General features: G+C 43.5%; 1 protein-coding gene across 1 annotated transcript in view; it reads right to left on the reverse strand.

Moving 5' to 3' along the window:
• The window catches only part of LOC111140951 (growth hormone receptor), a 273022-nt gene extending 254793 nt beyond the window's left edge, over nucleotides 1-18229 (reverse strand). Inside the window, exon 1 of the mRNA XM_022493224.1 lies at nucleotides 18148-18229. Within this exon, the coding sequence (XP_022348932.1) occupies nucleotides 18148-18160 (13 nt within the window). The 5' untranslated portion in view covers nucleotides 18161-18229. The remainder of the gene's footprint in view (nucleotides 1-18147) is intronic.
• Nucleotides 18230-21713: the final 3484 nt, after the last annotated feature.

Genomic DNA, 21713 nt, shown 5'->3' on the forward strand with positions numbered 1-21713 from the left:
TATCTTCCTGACTCCTGTTCCCTCTGCCCAGATTGCGCTTCCATCCCCTCCCCTCAACACACGCTTCTACTCTTTTAGATTTCAAAGGTTTTCTTTCAAAAGCCTTCCCTAACCACCAAGCCCTAAACAGATCAAGTTGCCTTATACTTTGATTTTATGTAACTTAAGACCAGTTTTTAATTATACTTGGTTTATGTCTTTTTCCATCCTAGACCATGAAGCCCAGTAGGAAAGAGGTTACCTCTGGGTTGTTTATCAGAGTGTTCTAGCAGCCAGTCCACTATTCCGGGAAAGTGTAGATTAAATTAACGAGTGAACCTGTGAGTAGGTGAGCATGTGAATGAATGATGTGGGGCTAGATTTTTGCACTCAGGCTATCGATATTCCTCTTTATCATCCCCTGCAGCACAAACCCATGAATCAAGGTCAAGCATATACTATCAAGTTCAGTTCAATATAAAAAGTGGTTCCGAGAACTCTGGATATAAACTGTGTGGAGGGAAAAAACACAGAAAGGGAAGGACTCGGAGACTCTGATCTGTGTTCTCCAGCTTAGTCAAGGAAAAACCAGCATCTCTACCTTATTTTCATTCTGAATACCAAACAAGAACTAGTCTTATCTATTTCATGAATGGATTCCTTAACTCACTTAGCTCGTTTTATAAATACATAGGAAAAAAATAACTTCCACATAATTTTTTAAAGGACAATCAACTAGGATCTTCTGTAAGGACTTAGCGTACTCCAAATTCAGTACCTCTGCATACACTAAAACCAATACTAATATACCTCCCTCCAGCTTTCAGAGTCCATCTTTAAATAAGTTCATAGTACTATATCCCCAAGTCTTATATAAATTCCTGGTCTTGAGCCCAAAAGATATTAATCAAAGTCCAAGTCATTTATTAAACTGCAAGTGGCCATAAAGTAGAGTTAATGCAATTTGTCAGGCAGAGCAAACCAAGAAACGACTTGACCTCTGAGCTTTTAGGACCCTCTTTGAAAAACTGGGTAAAATCACCAGGGAAGAGGTTAAAATTCAACTTTGCTTTATGTCCCTCTTTAAATCATGTGAAGTGCAAGCATGGTCCTGACAATTTACGATTATGAGTGATAACTTACCAAACAGGATACTTCCTGAGTTTTCCCATAAGGATTTTTTAAAGTTCAAAATGAATGTTACATCGACAATGTAATTATTATAAATAGCCTTCCTCTTTAAATCATGGATTTTTAAAGCAGCTTCTATTTGAATTACAAAATCCCAAATCCCAGAGAAGTCATTGTAATGATTCTGTTAATTGGGTACTAATATTTTACTGTGTGTATTCAGCAGTCTGTTTTCTCCCCCCCTGGAAAATTCCTCCTAGCTGTGTATTTCAAAATTTAAGATTTAATGAAATTTAGACAATTTCTTATTTATTTTTATTTTTTTAAGATTTTTATCTATTTATTTGTGAGAGAGCGAGTGCTGGCGGTGGGGGGGGGGGGGGTGGTAGCAGAAGGCAAGAGGGAAAAGCAGGCTTCCCTGCTGAGCAGGGAGCCTGAGGCAGGACTTCATCCCAAGACCCTGGATCATGACCCAAGCCAAAGGCAGACGCTCAACCAACTGGGCCACCCAGGCGTCCCAAGACAACCTCTTTTATAAAAAATAATCAAGACAGGGTTAGGCGACCTTAGTTATCCACTGCTGCATAACAAATTAGCAGCTTGAAACAACAAATCTTTATCATCTTACAGTCTAGGGCAGGGACCTGGCAGGGGTTTAGCTGGGTTGTTCTGTCTCAAGATCTTTCATGAGACTGCAGTCAAGCTGTTGAGGGGAGGGGGCTACAATCATTCTGCAGGGGGACCGGGCCTGAAGGCTCCACCGCCAAGGTCATTCTCATGGTGGTGGTTGTCAAGATGCTTTAGTTTCATAGTAGCTGCTGGCCTGGGGACCTAAGCTCTTCATTCCACACTGGCTGTGGGTCTGCCTTGCTTCCCTTCCATCTGGGTCTCTCCATAGGGCAGCTCAAAACATGGCAAATGCTTTCTGCCAGAGTGAATGATCCAAAAGACAGACCGACCAAGACAGAAATCACCATGTCTCTGAAGGAGCTAGTCTCCAAAGCTGCACATCTTCACCTCCACTTGGCTCTGTTTAGAAATGAGCCGTGAAGTCTAGCCCGTGCTCAAGGAACGGGAACGTGGACTCCACCTCTTGAAAAACTTGTGAATGGTTTTAAAACCATCCCATAGTGTGGTTAGAATGATTAGAAGCACGGGAGTTAGAGACACTTGGGAGTCTTGTCCGTGCTGCTTGCCAGCAGTGAGTCCTTGCACAAATTAGTGAAACTAGGCCACAGTTCCACCAAATGTAGACTTTGGTGGCTCATAAGGGTTTTATGTGGGATTAAACAATATAACATGAAAAAGAACATTGTAGAGCCCCTGATGGTGGTAAGTACTTCCTTAACGCTGCCCCCACACCAGTGACTGGTGAAGCAAACTACTGCACGCCCACGAAGTAGAGAACAGGCAGTCCTTTCCCCTGGAGGAGCTTATAGTCCAGAAGCTTGAAAGTAAATCCGAACGTGTACATATAACAGCTAACGAGATTTTCCTTCTAGTAATCGGAGGGCTTTGCAAAAAGAGGCAGTCAGAAAAGCTGATTCCACCTAAGGAAATTGATAAGGTGTTAAAAACATTTTTGACTTGCTTTTTTTGCATTTGCATTTTTGACAAGTCAAAAAAACATTTTGACTTGCTCTTTTAAAGATGAGAGGCAGTTTCTTCAAGTTCAACCTTTTCAGTGTGTCAAAGCCTGGCATCTCGCAGGGGTAGAGGCCTGTGGTGCAGCCAGCCTGGCCCACTCTTCCAGAGACCCTGAGAGCCAGGGCAAGCTGGCCGAGCTCAGCGGGCCAACTTGCATGAACAGACTATGCCTGTCATCGCGTATACAGAGGGTCAAAGGTCACATGCCACATAACCCATCACATAAACCCATGCCAACTTAAAGCAGCCATTTAAGTCAAGAAAACAGTCTGACACATAGGTTCTGAAAGGTCATGTTTTTCCTCCTTCAAAAACGTGCAATGCTCTAAACATTAGAGCCTGAAGGGATTACTGTTCGGTCAACCCCCACTTATTTCTTCTTAAAAAAAAAGCCCATTTTTACATGATTGTCCCTTTGTATCTTCTTAGAAGTCAGATTTCATAGTGAGCCAATAATTTGTGTTTTACACAGATTGTGTTATTAGATACTAACTCTAGGCTTCCAACAACTTGTAATCAAAGTAAAAATAAACAAAAACCCTTAAAGCATATTCTTTTCTGAATGTAGAATTAGAGGTTAGAGAAATTTCAGCATTGGTTAGCCCAGATATTCATGTTGTTTATCTTCCCAGAGTCAAAGCCCAAATAATTTATAAGAATTTTTCCTTCTGAATTTCATGTCCTGAGTTCTAAGGCAGCTTAGACAAATTTTCAGTTGGGCCACTGCAAGTATAAAGATTAATCAAATATTTCACTGAATGCGCCATATCCCTGATATAACACTAAAAAACAAACAAAAAACAAAAACAAAAACACCCCTAATTATGGAAAGGCAGAGAAATGGAGGTCAACTATCCAAACTCAAACACATTATAGGATAATACAGTATTTTAGTTATTACACAACATCAATGCCCCACTCTTTAGAGATGCTTGCTTCCAAACCTGTTACTAGCCCTATATCAAACTTCATTATTGGAGTATGGGTGACTTTCTGCAGAGCTCTGCGCTCAATGTATGTGGCTATCAAGAGAACAGGCTTCACAATTGTTAGGTAGGCTTTGAAAAAATTCACAGATCCCAGGCTGATGCTTCAGCCAGCTCACTCTGAAATATACCATGCACCCACATCCATTGTGGTTTGGGAATACAGACTTGTGGAAGACCACATGCCTAGGAGAAGGGCACCCAGCAGTGCTAGGCAAGCAGAGAAGAATGGTAGAAACTGACTACTGAGGAGTAAGAGTGTAGGCTCTGAAGGCAGAAGACATGTTTTTCATCTCAGTGGTGTCATTTACCACCTGCGGAGCCTGGGACAAGTGGCTTAGCTGCCCCGAGTCCAACAGTCTCAAGGCTCTGTGATTCAGTCAGCAGAATTAACTACGACATGCACACACGATGCAGGGCTCACTGGAAGGGCTGGGTCATGTCTGATTCAGGGGGTCCTCCTCCACATTAATGATCAGGATACATGCTGAAAATCCAATTTCCTCCAAGTCGTCACATCGTTATGGGTATTTCTCAGCTAACTGATGGAGACTAAGCTACACATAGGTCTATGGAATACAGTTTTGTTCTTATTGTTGTTTTTTGTTTTTTTTTTTAAGATTTTTACTGATTTGTCAGAGAGAGTGAGCACAGGCAGACAGAATGGCAGGCAGAGGCAGAGGGAGAAGCAGGCTCCCTGCTGAGCAAGGAGCCCAACGTGGGACTCGATCCCAGGACGCCGGGATCATGACCTGAGCCGAAGGCAGTCGCTTAACCAACTGAGCCACCCAGGCGTCCCCTTATTGTTGTTTTGATACATTTGTTTTGTTTTGAGAACATAACCTTGTCTAATATGATGTTGGATGTTGTCAACGTCATCGTATTTTTCACTTACAGAGCTAAACCATTATAGTTACAAAGACTACTTGAACATGAGAAGGCCCTAATACCAGAGTGTATGCACAGTATTTAAATATCGTAGGGGCACCTGGGCAGCCCAGGCATAGGACTCTGGATTTTGGTTCAGGTCATGATTTCAGGGTTGTGAGACTGAGCCCCATGACTGGGACCCCGCCCAGCACAGAGATTCTTCAGATTCTCTCTCTCCCTCTGCCCTTCTGCCCCCCCTAAAAAATAATAAAAATAAAATTAAAAGTGTAAAACTAAATGCAATGTGAAATTCTGAACTGAATCCTGGAATAGAATAAGTACATTAGTTGAAACAAAATAGGAATAAAGTCTGGACTTTAGTTAATAGTTTGGTACTAATATTTGTTTCTTAGTTTTGATAAATATGCCAGGGTTATGGATATTAACATTAGGGGGAAATGGGCAAGGAATATTCAGGAACTCTACAATTTTTCTTTGCAAATTTCTGTTAACCTGAAATTAGTCCAAATAAAAAGTATATTTGAAAAATATCACACTGTATTATTCAGTGTAAGTTGCCTGCCCCCTTCCCTGCCACATCCCCTCACCTCTACTTCGCCCTGCCTAATTCCTAACTGCTAGCACCAGGTGTTTCTTTTCCTGAGAGTTCTTTCTTATCTGAAGACGAAATGCTTTGCCATCCCCAGCATGAATGACCAGGAACTGATGTCTGATGGAAGTTGGTGGGTGGCTGACTATTCAGACCTTTGAATCCTGGAATGAGAGGACTCTGAGATATATTTGCCTGGGCTCCCAAAGTCTCTCTGGGAAAATCAAAAACTCCAGTTTCCAAAGGAACTTGCCTTCATTGGCTCCTTTCCCTTTCTTATTTCACTTTCCTAAACAAACTTTTACCTGCATTCTTACCTTACAGTCTGCTTCTGGGAGAAATCCAAACCAAAACATTATTCCTAATTGTGTCTACTGACAAAGTGGCTACTGGATATATCGGTGCTAAGGTAATTTATAGGGAGATAGTATAGTTGTCCTGGATTATCTTCGGTCCCTGGAAAGAACGCCTCAATCCATAGCATGAGGAAAGTCACCAAATTATAAATATGCTAGGAACTAGCACATGATAGCCACACATTTTTGGATGTGTGAAAGAGAAATGTTTGGAAGAATGCTAACAAAGCTTCTATTAACTACTAAAAGACATTCATTCATGTATTTAACCAAAAGTAACTAAGAATTTTATACGGAATATAAAGTGATCAAGACAAAAAGGTTCCTACTATAAAGTTTGTATTTTGTTGGTGGAAATGGACAAACAACTGGAAAACAAATTAATAAACAAGGTAATACCATATAATGATAAGTGATGTCAAAACAAAACAAGATCTTATGTAGAACGACCTCACTGGGAGAAGGTTACTCTATTAGACTGGGATCAGAGGGGTCCTGTCCTTTCTGAGAAGGTGACATTTGAGCTGGGGCCTGAATGACAAGAGAGAAAGCGTCCTCTGAAGATAGACACACACACACACACACACACACACACACACACACACACACACATTGATTTTACTTTGTTGGGTCTCCCCCACCAACATATCACAAACTCAGGCCTGAAGAGTACAGAGTTCTCTCATAAAGTATTCTTTCTCTATTCCTATAAAACACAGACTCTATAGTGACCAAAAAAATAGGAGGCTTACTTGATAGATATGCATGCTACAGTACTTATATTTACAAACGAAAAGACAAGATGTCTGGGGATCACTTCAAAGTACTTGGGGGCAGCAGCAGCATGGAAAGATGAAACAAAATTGGCAAAATGCTGATGACTCTAGAAGATGAAACTGATAAATTATTGAACACTACATCTGAAACTAATGAAATTAATAAATTGGCTAGTTGAATTTAAATAAATTAAATAAATTTTTAAAATTTTTAAAAAAAGAAACTGAAGAGGAATGGGTCCCTGAGGCTCGAAATACTATTCTCTTTATTTTGTATGTACTTAAAATTTCCCATAAGAAAAAGTTTTTAAAAATAAAGCATATATTTCGGAAAGATGGAGAATCCCAAGGGCCACAGGAATTCCACTTCCCCAAATATTCATCAGCAAATTAGAGGAGTTCGAGCAGGAATGGGCTAGTGGAATCATAAAGGTATAAGGAAAACCTCTGACTTAGAAATGAGAAAGGTTTCTGGATATCCTTTCAATGGAATGCTGAGGCCCCCCGGGAATTAGCTGATCCTATGGGGATCCAAGCCTTTGTCTTTGAGGAAGCTATTTTTCTCTCGGAGGAGTCAGAAGTTAACTTACAGAAATGAGCCATAAAAATAATTTTTGTCCATGCGGTGCAAGTCAGTTGTGTCCACGGCAATGTAATCGATTACTGTCCTGAGAATGGACAGATTGGATTCTGAAATTCTCTTCAACATTCCTTTATATACATTTGTGATTCTCTGAGTTCTCCTTTGAAGTGGCTAGAATATTTTTTCAAGTTACTTCATTAATTAATATCCGTATGATTTTTATATCTGTTCATTTTATATCTGTAGGAGAATCATCATTTTACCTTTTTGGAGGTGCGAACAATGGGAAAGTATGCACCTAGAGTGTGTCAAAGTCTGGATATTTCCTCAAAGTCAAGGACTGAAACACCCTCAGGATTTTTTGTGCATTCCTCCAGGTTCTTGTATCTTGTATCACATCACCATAGGCTGTTCTTTACCCACAAGGGCCTTTTACCACAACACGACACCCCCAACTGGCCAACCTTCAATTCTCCCTGAACTTACAGACAGTATCACCTTGCCTAATGAGGGTCTCCCAACACCGGCAGAAATCTCCCTGACAAACACATATATCCAGAAATAATTTAATACTGACTTTCAAATCCAAGTTTCAGAAGCCACCAGTAACCGATGTGGGTGTACGTGTCATTTCTGTTGTGCGGTTATAGTCTAGGCACACTGCCAGGGAAGCCGGGATTAGAGAAACTAATCTCTGGCCAGTAGTACTCTTCTGAAGGAGGGACATTTCAATAGTTCAAAAAAAGAAACACTTCAAGGACTCACTGAAGCCCTAAATTTGGGTGATTGGGGAAAGGAGAAGAGGGGAAAAAAGCAGCAGTTGCTATCAAGCGATCTTTTATGGGTAAAGGTATCAAGTCCCTGGGCACACAGCCTCTCAGAAGGGTACGCATAGAAGTCTTCTCTTTCTGTAGCATCCAACATGGGCCAGTCATTGTTTTGACTTACTTACACTACAACAGCTTGGTTTTTCTCGCTCTCTCTCTTTTTTATTATGTTCAATTAGCCACCATATAGTACATCATTTGTTTCAGATGTAGTGTGCAGTGATTCATTAGTTGCATGTAACACCCAATGCTCATCACAACACATGCTTCCTTAATACCCATCCGCCAGTTACCCCTCCCTCCCACTCCAATCCCTCTGAAACCCTCAGTTTGTTTCCCAGGGTCCACAGTCTCTCATGGGTCATCTCTCTCTCTGATTTCCCCCCTTTCAGATTTCCCTCCCTCCCCCTATGGTCCTCTGTGCTATCCCTTATGTTCCATATATGAGTGAAACCATATGATAATTGTCTTTCTCTGCTTGACTTATTTCACTTAGCATAATCCCCTCCAGTTCCACCCACGTGGATGCAAATAGTGGGTATTCATCCTTTCTGATGGCTGAGTAATATTCCATTGTATATATGGACCACATCTTCTTTATCCATTCATCTGTTGAAGGACATCTCGGCTCCTTCCACAGTTTGGCTATGTGGAGCTACTCGATGACTCGGCAATTGTGCTACTAGGTATTTAACCCAAAGATATAGATATAGTGAAAAGAAGGGGTACATGCACCCCGTTGTTCATACAACAGCTTTGTAATCTAAGAATCATTATCCCCATTTTGCAGATAAAGCCCAGAGAGTTTAATTAACTTGCTGAGAGCCGTAAAGGTAGTAAACGGCAAAGCTGGCTTCAGACCCCATCAGACAAGCTCAGATTGTATGATTTCAAAGCCTGTTCCATCCCCTTTCCAGAATGCCGACCTATCTGTAAACTATCACGGTGGCTGATGGGTTAGAGGGCATCTGCTGGCCCTGATTCACAGGCAAATCTCAATGTGTTCCCAGTGAAAAGAACTAGTCAGGTGTCATTTGCCTCGATTCACAACCCACCCACTCGGGTAGTTAACACAGCTAACTGTCAGCCTTACATATGGACGACAGAAGTAAATAACACACTTTTCTATGGTTAAAGTCAATGCTTGTGGGTGGCAATGTGGTTTAGCAGAAAGTCCTGGAAAGAATGCTAGACAAGGTGGGTTATAAACCTGTCACTGTCGTGGTGGAGATTTAATCCTAGAGAAATCTTGTCACTTCTCAGGGACTCCCATTCCTCACCTATAAATAAAATACAGATGTTGGAATCAGTTTTCAGCAGCAGTCCACTGGCATTTGAAGACATATAATTCTTCCATTTGTAGGGCTGCTCCTGGCATTACAGAAATTAAGCACCCTTGACTCTGAGCGCTAAAAAAAAGCCTGTAATTCCTTTTTAAAAATTCCAGTTAACATACAGTGTTATATTAGTTTCAGGTATACAACACCGTGATTCAACACTTCCATACACACGGGGTGCTCATCACAACAAGCCACCTTCCTCCTTAATCCTGACCCACCTCCCCGCTGGTAACCACCAGACTGTTCTCTATAGTTAAGAGTCTGTTTCTTGGTTTCCTTCTCTTTCTCTTCTTTTCCCTCTTTCTTCAATTGTTTTGTTTCTTAAACTCCACATACGAGTGAAATCATATATCTGTCTTTGACTTATTTCACTTAGCATAATGCATAATACTCTCTAGCTCCCTCCAGGTCTTTGCAAATGGCTGAATAATAATCCATTATATATCCAGATATAAATACATAGATAAATCTCACATCTTCTTTATTGACTTATCAGTCAATGGATCCTTGGGCTGTTTCCATAATTTGGCTATTGTAGACAGTGCTGCTACAGACCTCAGGTATATGTGTCCCTTTGAACTAGCGTTTTTATATTCTTTGGGTAAATACCAAGCAGCGCAATCGCTGGGTTGCAGGGTAGATCTATTTTTAACTTTTTGGGGAACCTCCATACTGTTTTCCACAGTGACTGCACCAGTGTGCGTTCCCATCAGCAGTGCAAGAGGGTTCCCCTTTCTCCACATCCCTACTTGCTGTTTCTTGTGTTGTTGATTTTAGCCACACTGATAGGTGTGAGGTGATCTCTCATTGCAGTTTTGATTTGCCTTTCCCTGATGATCAGAGATGTTGAGCATCTTTTCATGTGTCTGTTGGCCATCTGGATGTCTTCTGGGGAAAAATGTCTATTCACGTCTTGTGTCTAGAACTTTTTTTAGTCCCTGTAACGATCATATTTCCAAATACCCCTAGGCACAGCCTAGCCGAGAGTCAGTGCCTTTGTTGAGAAACACTGATGGATGATTGCAAGTTCCATAAGGCCCTGTGACTATTGGGCCAAAACTGTCCTTATAGCATGTGGCAGGGAAGTGGTGGTAAAGGAGGGAATCACAGGCCAATTCTACAATTGCAGGGTCCAATTAAGATCATGTTCTTGAAAGGAAGCCATACGGTTGGTATCTTTTATTGATCTCCTGGAATACTATCAAAGAAATTTTCAAATTGAATTTATATAATGTTCATATAAGATAAGTATGCAGAAGCATTCTGCAACAGTCACCCCCTTCCTTCCAGCAAAGACTAGGTTTAGGGTGGCCATCCCAATAGTCCCACCCTAAGGAGAGATGTATACACAGCATTAATGATAAGCAACGAAGAAGTCTTCTAGTCTAAAACAAATCCACTGGTCCACCCTCCCTACTCCCTTGAGCCCCAGTGAGCTCCAGATATGTCTTCTGGTGCTCAATTCCTAACCTTCTCACACAAAACATCGAGTTATCAAAAAAACAAGAATAAAACAAAACCAAAAAAAAAAAAAAAACCCCATATTTAAAGTACTGGCTCAGAAGCCACTTTGTCCATAAGCTCTTGCCCCAAATACTTCAGCCCAAACAGATCTCCCTTCTCTCAAAATAAATATAGCATTTGCGGTCTGTAATTGAATTTTTCATTAAATTGTATAATTGTCTACTGTTCCTTAATCGCACAACAAACATTATTAGTGTTGCCTTCCTAGCTTGAGTGCTAGGTCCTAAAGTCAAGGGTCATGTCTTATACTACTTTTATATTCCCCAGAGTGTCTAGCACATTCCTGGGAACACAGTAATGACTCCCTAAATATGTGTTCTGTCTTTGATTTTTCACAGTGATCCCAAAAATACCACTGGCTTGGCCAAACTTACATCCTGCAGGCTAATAAAAAATTTTTATTTATTCAGCATCTTTTCCCAAGTAGTTTTCAAAGTACTTTTCAGATGACTTTCCTAATTCTCACATACCCTACATGTACTATAAGAAATAAACACACTAAAGTTTATAGGACAAAGGCAAAGAGAATTAAAATTTTCTGCTCTTTGATGAGGGACATACTCAGAGCTGGCAAACTGGATATGTCTCCCAAAGCCCACTGAGTCTCACAGAAAAAAATTTCAACATGTCTCCATCTTGCTTCAGGTATTAAAACTTCTTGACTTTGCCAGACCCTGAACAGGATCCATCTGGGAAATCTGGTAATCAAGTCTGGGTGTTATCACTAATCTAAGGAGAATAATACCAATTTGCATTTTGAGCTTAGATCCTAGTCAGCACCTGACCCCATCCAGATCCTTCCCTGCCCCCGCCCCCTAGCTCGCCACATCCGTCTTATCAACACTTCCATTTCTCTGTTTCACGCCGAACTAAGGTCATGAAAAAATATTTATTAAACAACTTTTCTGTGACAAGCAAAGCACCGTTGTGCCAATGTCTCTAAAGGAAATAAGACGCTATGCTGAGAGCTAATATAAAAGAAATCATTCCTCTTCATTCTCGCTCCACTTTCTGTAATCTTTCTGACTTGCAAGGCATCAAAGTGGTATCCCTTCTTCATGCATCATCATCTTGCCCAAGGATTCTGGTATCTTCTTCTACCCCTAGGGCAAGAAGCCGCCTTCGAGGCTCTGTCTTCAGTACTCTTTTCATAATTTATCATTCGCATCGGCTTTCTAAGACCGTTTTTCACTTTGCTTTGCCAAATTGAGGTTTTCTGGGATAACAATAACGTAGCTTGCAGGTGTCCGAAGAAGCAGCAAATGGAGTGAATTAGGATCACAGGCCATCATCCTGACCAGGGACAAAGGTTGCCTGGCCAGGGGAGGTCAGAACTGGAAGACCGGCGGAAGCTTATGACCAGCCATCGCCAAAGTTGAGATGAACCATTTAGTGCATCACTGGTAGCACCTTTTGTTTCAATAAGCACGTGGGGAGAGAATTCTGGATGTCTATTTGGTAATGGCCACATTCTACTTTTTTTTTGGTACAGCAACCCAAAGGAAAAAAGACAGCTACGGTGCCTACTATGTGATAAAGTACATTTCTTAAGAAAGAAAAAAATGAATTTTCCTTTGGACCAGTGACTTTATGGTAGGAACAGAGTTCCCTTAGTTCTTTAAAGTTTTTAAATAATATACTTTAAAATTTAATTTTGTAAAGAACTGAGGAAATAATCAAGGAGGAGTTACTAGAGCAAATGTCTAGCCCAGCAGGCTGTCCACCATAATAAGTATATAACAGCACCTATGCCATTTGCAAACTCCTCTGGTGTTCTAGGGCTGAACGAGGGCTCTCTCAGAGTATTCTCTGCCACCTGTGTCAAGTCTCTGTGAAGTGAGCATTTTCCCTGGGATACTCTTTTCACTTAGAAGCCCAGCCAGCTGGAGATAGACTTGTTTATGTTTAAACAAATTCACAATCTAAGAAGTATAATTCATTGGGATTATAATGATATTATTCTAAAGAAAACTGACTGAAGTCTTGTCCGTCACAAAAGAAGTGATGCCTAATCAAAGCAGTACACACATCTGGAAGTTTTAAGAACTCTGTAGGAGAAATTATCTACTGATTTTGAAATGGAGCATTTGAAGGTAGGTTTAGATGCTAATTAAAAAAACACAGCCCAACAATTTCTTAGAAAATCACAGCCTTCTTATGAACCATTATTCGGGAAAATTGGTTCCTGACCTAAGGCTTCATTTGCCTCTATTAAAAGGTAGTGAAAAGCACTGACTGAAGAAATAAGTTGAAACTAAACAAGGATCCCTTCTGTCCTCCTTTTAAGAGTCTGGTAAACCTCACAGAATTGTCTTTCCCTTAAAGCGAAAACAACAACAAACAACAACAAACAATGAAAGAAAACTGCTTCCCAAGGACTTTCTGCTTTGGACCATCAGGAGCTGTTATTGTTTCAGGAAGCACAGCCCTGATTACGCTTTTACCAGTTTTACTTAACTGATTAAAAATACTAACAGTGGGAGAATAAGAAAAGCACACACTATTTCTTGATGCTTATATTGAAAATTGCTTGTTAAGTAAATGCTCTGAATTAGAGTTCGACTATCCAAAGCACTCCATGTTAATTAGACTAACACTTTTTAAAAAAAATTTTTTTTAAAGATTTTATTTATTTACTTGACAGAGATCACAAGTAGGCAGAGAGAGAGAGGGGAAGCAGGCTCTCCGCTGAGCAGAGAGCCCGATGTGGGGCTCGATCCCAGGACCCTGAGACTGTGACCCGAGCCAAAAGCAGAGGCTTAACCCACTGAGCTACCCATGTGCCCCTAGACTAACACTTTTTTATGACTGCTGTGTTTACAAGCTTTCAGCAAAGAGTGGAAAAACATAAAATGAATAAAATTTATTTCCTGTTTTGAGGAACTGTTCCTAGCAAGGAAGGCAGATATGAAAAAACAGACCAGAAAACTGAAAACAAATGAAATAGGTGTTCTTAGAAAGTTTCAGTGGAAGTCCCAAAGGCACTGAGAGAAAAGAGAAATTCAGTAATTAAATGAACTCAAATCGTAGCCCCCCAAAGAATCCTAAAAGGGCATCTTGTTTATTCCTCGCTTTTGTTTTTGTTCTCTGTTACTGACATGTAAAAAATACGAAAGTCAAGGAAGTTCAATAGTTAGCAAAAATTACAAGTCCGCAGGCAGCAGAGCTCAAAGGGACCCAAGTTCCCTGACACCAACTTTACTATGGTTTCATATTATGCCATCCTGACTTCAGGGTTTCCTATATCAAAGTAGAACTTTGGTTTGGAAATTACATGTCTAAGTACTTGTCAGTGGGTCTGCCATAACTTTTTTTCCCCAGAGGGTGGCGGGGTGGGGGGGTGGATAGAAGGTAGAGAGTTGTGAAACAAGTTTTGAACTTTAAAAAAAAAAAATAGGCACTTTATCATTGATTATTTCCTTCCTTTCTATGAGAACAGAAAAAAGTTCAGAAGCAAATGTGATAGAGATGGGGATCATAATTCAAGGGGATAAGTGAGAAATCTCACTGCAAACACACACACACAAGGGGGGGGCAGCATGAACAACTTCATCAAAGGGCACAGACTGTCACTGGCCCCTTGCTCTGACCAAAAGTCCATGTGCACAGGAAGACCTTCTGGTAGACCCAGATGTCAGTCCATATCACAGGTTGGTTTTCTCTCTATGCCAGGAAAAACGGCTCTTTCTTTCACATTCAGCCTTGCTGAGAAAAAACAACATCATCATCATCATCAACCATAAACATTTCTTGCAAGAAGACAGAAGATTCTCAGCTGTGGCAAATTCTCAACTGGTAGCTAGGGAAACATAACTTAGCTGGGAAGCCCCAGACAGGCACATAAAAGGACAATCCAGCGTATCGGGCAGGTGTCTAATGAGCAGTAGAGGCCATAAATGCTACAGGGGCTATGTGTCAATATCTCAGCCCCGGGTGTTAAGCGACATAATTTTCACCAAGGAGAAAAGTGAGTCTCAGAAGAGCTAACACGCACGTTGGTGGTAAAGCTCAAATTCAAACTGAGGTCCAAGGGGCCCCAAAGCTGTTTGTCCTCGAACCACACCCTCCTTCCCCCCACACCCCCACCCCAGCTTTGCTTCTTTCCTCCAAGAAGGCTAGAACTTGGTCAGTGAAAACCATCACAGCCTGTGTCTGACTTGGATCCAGACACACAACAGGAGGCAAGAACCTGTCTTAGAACCAACACATTAATAGGTGTGCTTCTGAATTGCCTGCGACATGACAAGCCATTAACCTCCAGAAGGATGGGCTATTGACTCAGTCATGTCCTGTGTATACATCTTCAATCCCAGTCGCCTGAGGAAGCATTTCTGTCAGATGTACTGTCACTTCATTTAGTGCCAGACGGCATATTCTCTGAGACTTGGAGAGGATGAGCCTTCAGTAAATGCCTGATTGCTAGGACTGACTCATGCTTGTGGAAGCAGACACAATAAGGTCCAGGAAAAGAATACCTCGAGGTCCCACCTGTCTGTGATATGCAACTTCAATTTGCTTGTCTGCAGAACATTCTACATCTGTTTTTTTTTTTTTTTTTATTCTCTTTTTTTGGCTTAGTGTTCCTTTGATAGGGGAAAAATTAAGTAGTAGGATTGTATGAGCCTCACTGCATGGCACCTTCCATAGATAGATAGGACATTCAGGCATGACAAAAAAATTTTTTTTTGTTACTGCAGTACAGTTAACATGAAAAATATTTTGAAGGATTATAATGTCTTGACTGTGGATGACTAATCTAAAAAGAGTAAGTTGCTATCTTGTTTACAGCTTTGAAATTAGTGAACTGTGTAATGAGATGGTTAAAATAGCTCATGAATATTAAGCAGCCTGAACAGATGCAGAAAGTCCAGAACTAAGGATTTCACATCTGAGTTTTAGGTGACAAACATGATGAGGGAAGTGGTGAATGTGAACTCTGGGGCATGTTGTCAGGGCAGGGAAGGGTAGGACCCCACTGTGGGTGAGAAGAGCTCCAAGGATAAGAAAAAAAATAATAATAATTCAGGAAGAAGGGGCATAATGTTTGTTTTCAAATATAGCACTTAAAGGGAAGAGAGATTAGATTCATTGTGTGTTGCTCCAGCAACTGAACAATAGGTCAATAGGTACCAACAAAATGTTGATTTAGTGCAAAACAGAACATTCTAATAATGAATCTCTTCTAGAATGGACTGGCCAGCGAGAAAGCAAGATTCCCAGCTGATTATTTTCAAGAAGAGGTGGGCTGGCCCATTTACAGAAAGGGCTGCTGAGGTGCACGTTCATGCATCTGCTAGGTACCTCTTAAATTGGTTACCATACTCTTCAACCATTTTATTGGGCACGTTATTAACATTATACCATTCAAGGTTGAAAAAAAAATCCCTTGCCAAAAAGATACCCTCATTGCTTTGTTTACACAATGAGCAGAGGGCTGACTAGAAAGCCTTACCAAGCTTCCATTCTTATCAATTCAAAGCTCAGAAAGTGGATGAGTTGAAATCTCTTATTATTTAAATCATTACCACAGAGATTATAGGGTTTTCTCTTTAAAAAAAAAGGGGGGGGGTGAGGGTTTTATGGACACATGTGAACACACTAAGTTATTTTCATTATTGACATACTTTTAACTGTTCTCTAAAACTAAACCAAGTCCCCATTACTGTGCAAGTTACCAGTGGAGTGACCAGAGAAGTTTAATCTTCCGGTTAGCAAATTTAATCAATATAACCCACGCCTGTTTTTCTAAGTTAAACAATTTGCTGTGCCACATTCTCACTATATCACTCATATTTATCTTTACATTAACAATGCTTACCCGTAGATAGCCAAAAAGCTCGCCAAGTTGGACCAACTTCAAGATTTGTTTCCATACTGGGGTATTTCATGCACTTGGCAGAAGTACGCTGCAACTGGGGCTCCATTTATTACATTATGCTATAAACATTATGTCCTGACCTAATGAAATACTCCACATGATAATCCCAGAGGTAACCAAGCACCTTAAACATCTGTTAAACACAAGCACCAGAGAGCATAGAGAAGATGCCTAGTATCCATTTTAAGTGGTTTATGACGTGGAGTCTGCTGTTTATGCACTAATAATAGAAAAAACACAGCCCCAAACTCTGCCTAGAACAAATATTTGCAAGGCAGAGTTATGCTCAGTATGAAAAAAAAAAATGCACTGGAAAGTCATGGCTTTGTCACTACATTTATAGACTTTCATTTCACACCTTTGCCTATTAAGTGTCGGCTTTCCATCTCATTCAGCCGACCAAAACTATAATTTCACTGTGATATATTTACTCCAAATGAAAAAGTGAATGTTGACTTACCACTTCCCTTAGACGTATGTGAATCAAGAAGTTCACAAGGGTGGAAGGAGAAAAAGGATGAACCGTGCTTAAACTACAAATAATGTTTTCCAGGGGTCTCTGCGTGAAAACACATCCTTCCAGCATCTGAAGTCCATCTTTAGAGAAACTAAAAATAACCAGAGACCCCGTGGAATCTAATATGGGAACACCAAGCTTTTCTCAAAAGGAAACAGCATCCCCAATCACAGAAAAGACAGAACCAACAATCCTATCTACTAAATCATTTTATTTTGTTTCTATCCAGCATTTTAATTTCTGGAAAATATTTCACACTAATTACCTCCAAGGTCTATATACCTTGGCACCCCAAAGGAAAGGACTTGCAGGGTGACCCGGGTGGAAACTAGCCTAGAACACCAATTGCCCACGGCACAGCTGCCACAACATGTATGGAGAAAGGTGAGTGCCTTTCCAGGCACAGGTGCCAGGGATTCTAAAGGTAAACACCCCAGAGACCATCTAGTTTCTGAACTGTGCCCAGCGGCACCCCGGGAATCTCAGATCTGCAGCTCCAACTCGGGTCTGGACCTCCAGGGTTCTGTACCTACACATACACCCATGTCTTAAAACCGTCGTCCTCCATCCCAAGTCTCCGGAGAGTTCCAGGAACCTCCATCTCCACCCCGAAGCTCCTCAAAGGCAAGGGGTTTAGTGTTTTCAGTTTGTGGCATTTAAATCCTATGCAGGACTCCTGCGACTTCCAAACCCTCTGGCCTCCCGTTACCTTTCCCTGTCCCTTCCAAGGTCTCCAGGCTGCACAAACGGGCGGGCGGCACCTCTCCGGCCTCCTCCTCCCCTTCACCTCCTCCCTGCACACCCTACTGGCTCAGGCGCCGACACGCCTCCCCAGGCGCACACGCGCGCGCGCGCGCGCGCACACGCACACGCACACACACACACACACACACACACACACACACATACACACAGCGCTCACGTACACCCGTACAGCGCACACACCCGGAGCCAGGTTACCAACTCCCGCAGCCACGACGGAGGAGGCCTCCCCACTTGGGTTATATACAAAGCACTCACCCCAAAATAGGCTCCCCCACGCACCCGCGAGTGGGTAATCCTGCCGGGCACCCTGTGCACGCCGCCAGCACCCTCTCCCCAGACGCGCGGCTTCCCCACTCACCCGCAGCTCTCATGCCTCGGGCAGTTCTGTCCAAACTTTGAGCCTGGTTGATTTCATAACCACGAGTGTGTCAGGGGCTGAGGGTGCTCGGCTCGCCACGCTGTCTCTACCCACTCCAGCTCCCGGGGACCGGCGGCCGCAACTCTACTGACCCCAGCTCCGCCGGTGCCAAAGCGTGGCTGCAGTCTGCACAAACGCGCAGAGGGCGGTGCGCTTTGGGGAGGAGCGCGAGGTGTCGACGCGCACAGCCGGACGACCTCCCCTCTTCTCCGGTCGCGCCGCCAGGGACCTCTCCCCGCTCGGCGGCCGCAGCCTCAGCCGTTCCTGCCCCGGCCCGGCTGACGTTGTCAAAGAGCAGCACTCGCAAAACTTTTAGGACTTTAACAATACTGGCTTCAGAGGAAGCCCCTCCAGGCAGCGCAAACACTGGTCACAGCAGGCGCCAGCGTGGGATGGTTCGCCTATCGCCCCCAACTCCCTGACGCCCACCACCAAGGTCCACACACACGCACACACACACACATCCATAGCGTGGATCGAGTTACAACCCACCCGCAAACAACTTCTTCGCGAGGAGGAGGAAAGCACAGCCAACCCCCAAGTCCCCCGGGGGGGGGGAAGATTCGTGTTAAATACATAAGCCAGAGCCCCATTTTCATAAACAACTGGTCCACTCCCAGGGCCCCAGGCACAAATGGGGGAAAAGAAGAACCCGACTCCCTGAGGGCCCTCCCCCGCTCCAGTACCTCCGAGTCTCGCCTCCGGATAGAGAGCGCGGGTTCGCTTCCGCGCTGGGGCCGAGGGCGCGGGGGCCTCGGGCCTGCGCGGCCCCAGCCCGGAGTCCCCGCCGCCGCCTCGGCTCAGCAGCCGCCGCCGCCACCGCCGCTCCAGCAGCCGCCGCCGCCGCCGCCGCCGCTCCCTAGACCGCCTCCTCTTCCCATGGCTGCGCCCTGCTTGGCAGCTCGCGGGCTGTCAGGCTTGGGGAGGAGGAGGGGGCGGGGTGAAACGGGAAGGGAGGACGGGAGGGGATGGGTGGGAAACGGCTGCAGCCGCTCACCAGGGGTCACGCCGGGCCCGGCCCGCCGCCCCCGCGACCCGGGCTGCAGCGGCGAGGGGAAGCGGGAGTTCGGGGCGACGGGTTCGAGAGCCGCTGCGGAGGCGCGGAGCGCGGTTGGGGCCAGGCATTCCGAGGAGCTGGGATGAAGCGTTCCCCGCGAAGGAGTTGGAGTTGGTGCGTGTCACTCTCTTCTGGGCCGCGCGGCTCCTCCTAGAGGAAAGTATTGGTAGTTGCAGGACGCTTCCTTCCTCTCCGCCCACCGCTGTTCCCAAAAAGACTGCAGGACCTAAAACAGCATTAAGTGCAGCCAACAAATGGAAAGGAACGCTTCAAGTTAGCTATGTGCGGGAATGGGGGAAAAAAGCGAGCCGGATAGCTTGGAAAGCGTGATTAGCCAACCGAACATTGCCTCTCTCCACCTGCAACCGGTTTCCAAACGCGTGCTCCCTGGGTGAAAAGATAGTTAAAAGTAGGGAGGTTAGAAAAGAGAGATGTAATTTGCCAAAAAGCCCGAGGCATGTGAGCAGAGACGTTATGTCCCGAAGCTAGAGCGCTAAGGTGCAGGGTGTCCGGACACAGGCCTCAGCCAGAGGACTGGCCGTGTGTGGGCCCCGGGGAACTCCTTTTAACTGTCCTGCGCGGGGCACGGCTTATCTGTCAAACCCGAGCCTGTCCCCCTCATTCCACTGTAGGGAAATAAAGTGAGAGGAGAAGTGCTCAGAGTGTTTCAGAAAGTTACTGTCGTTGTGCAGAAGCGTGTCATCTGGTAAAGCCTCCCACTCCCAGGCACCTCATGCTTTTCTCAGCAGAAAGTACAAAAGTCCAGTTCCAGGTTGTGGTCTAAAGGACCAGCCAGTCATGCTATCTTTTTACTATTTACTTTACTACTGACAGCCAGTTGTAATGCCATTTATCTAATAGCTTCTAACAGCTTCGGCTTACTAAATGACTTTTTTTATTGTTGTTATTACAGGGCTCCCAGACACAAAGCCAAGTTTATAACCAGAGAGAAATGTTTAAACAACAATCTAAAGAAACTAAGATTCTTAGCCCTGGAATAAAAGATCCCCCCCGGGGTGTGGAGAGGAGCACATGTGAATGGTTCGCGGCAAGGAGTCAGGAAGGAGCACAGCTGAAGATGGAGGGCAGCAGATGTCACATAAGAGACTCCTATTTTTTTAATTTTTAAAAAAGATTTTATTATTTTCTCAGAGAGCGCACACGCCCAACCAGGGGGAGCAGCAGGCAGAGGGAGAAGCTGGCTCCCCTCTGAGAAAGGAGCCCAATGTGGGACTCCCAGGACCCTGGAATCATGACCTGAGCCCAAGGCAGATGCTTAACTGACTGAGCCACCCAGGCATCCCAAGATACTCCTATCTTTAAAGGAATCAAAGAAGCGGAAAATTCTGTTCCTTGAAATCCTTTCTGAGTCTCAGCTGTGGCTCAACAACCTAATTGTTCTAAGCAAAGAAAGACAGAATGACCAGAGGAGGAAAGATTCTGGAAGGGCTGTGTATCATCACTTTCCTGTACCGTGTCAGGTGTCCCATGGATGTTGATTTTGAACTGGTCCTATTCTTTCCCACCTGAGTATAAGAAGGCTTTCTTTCCCTAACACCTTTCCCCAGTCCCTGATTTCTGGGCTTTTCCAGGCTTTGCTAGAGCAGTAAGAGTGCTTCCTGGTGTCTGGAGTTTTTAAAATGGGAGTTGCCCACACAGAGAAAGACAAGGGCAAAGGCAGGCAGAACTCCAGCCAGGAGGTCAGAATACGCCACACTGACCAAAAGGGCAATAGTGACAGGAATGGAGACCAGGCACTGGAATGGAATGCTGACGCCATTCGTGTGTGACATGACCTTCCAAGTTAGCCTGTTAGACTCTGGCACCACCACATTCTCTCTTTATGTCCTTGTTGTGCCTTCTCATCCTCTTTCCCCCATCCTCCAGCCCAGAGAATCTTGATATAGTCTAGGAGGTAGAAGATGGACTCACAAAATATTTTCTAAGTTCTATTGTTCATGGCCTGAGATGATTTAAGGGCCATGCTAAAAAAGAAGGATTGCCTCCTTTTTTCTTCTGGGTTTAGTAGTACCTTCATTCCCTAAGACAGGAAAATGTAGACTGACTGCTTTGGCTCCTGTTCTATCTTGGGTAAAATAGTCCACGTACACAGACAGGACAGGAGAAGACACATTGGTTAATATAAACCTTATGGAACCAGATATAATCTTGCAACTTACATGGAACTCAGTCTTTATTTTCAAGTCCCAGGAATAAAGGTCCCTTGATCTCATATATGGCAATATGTAGGTCTATAGAAGTACATTCGTCTTTATATTTTCCAGATTATGGGGAGAAATGTATCAGGTCTTCAGTGGACTAATTTGTTTCAAGTTAAGGCATGCCAAAGCCTCATTTGCTTACTCATGTCTTCCCCTCTTATTTTGACCACATGAGGAGATTCTCCTTAACCTTCCAGTTCCAGTTCAATTGTTTGGCTTCTCTCTAA

Source organism: Enhydra lutris, unplaced genomic scaffold (genome assembly GCF_002288905.1).
Source record: "Enhydra lutris kenyoni isolate GAN:26980312 unplaced genomic scaffold, ASM228890v2 scaffoldscaffold5, whole genome shotgun sequence".
Classification (NCBI taxonomy): domain Eukaryota; kingdom Metazoa; phylum Chordata; class Mammalia; order Carnivora; family Mustelidae; genus Enhydra; species Enhydra lutris.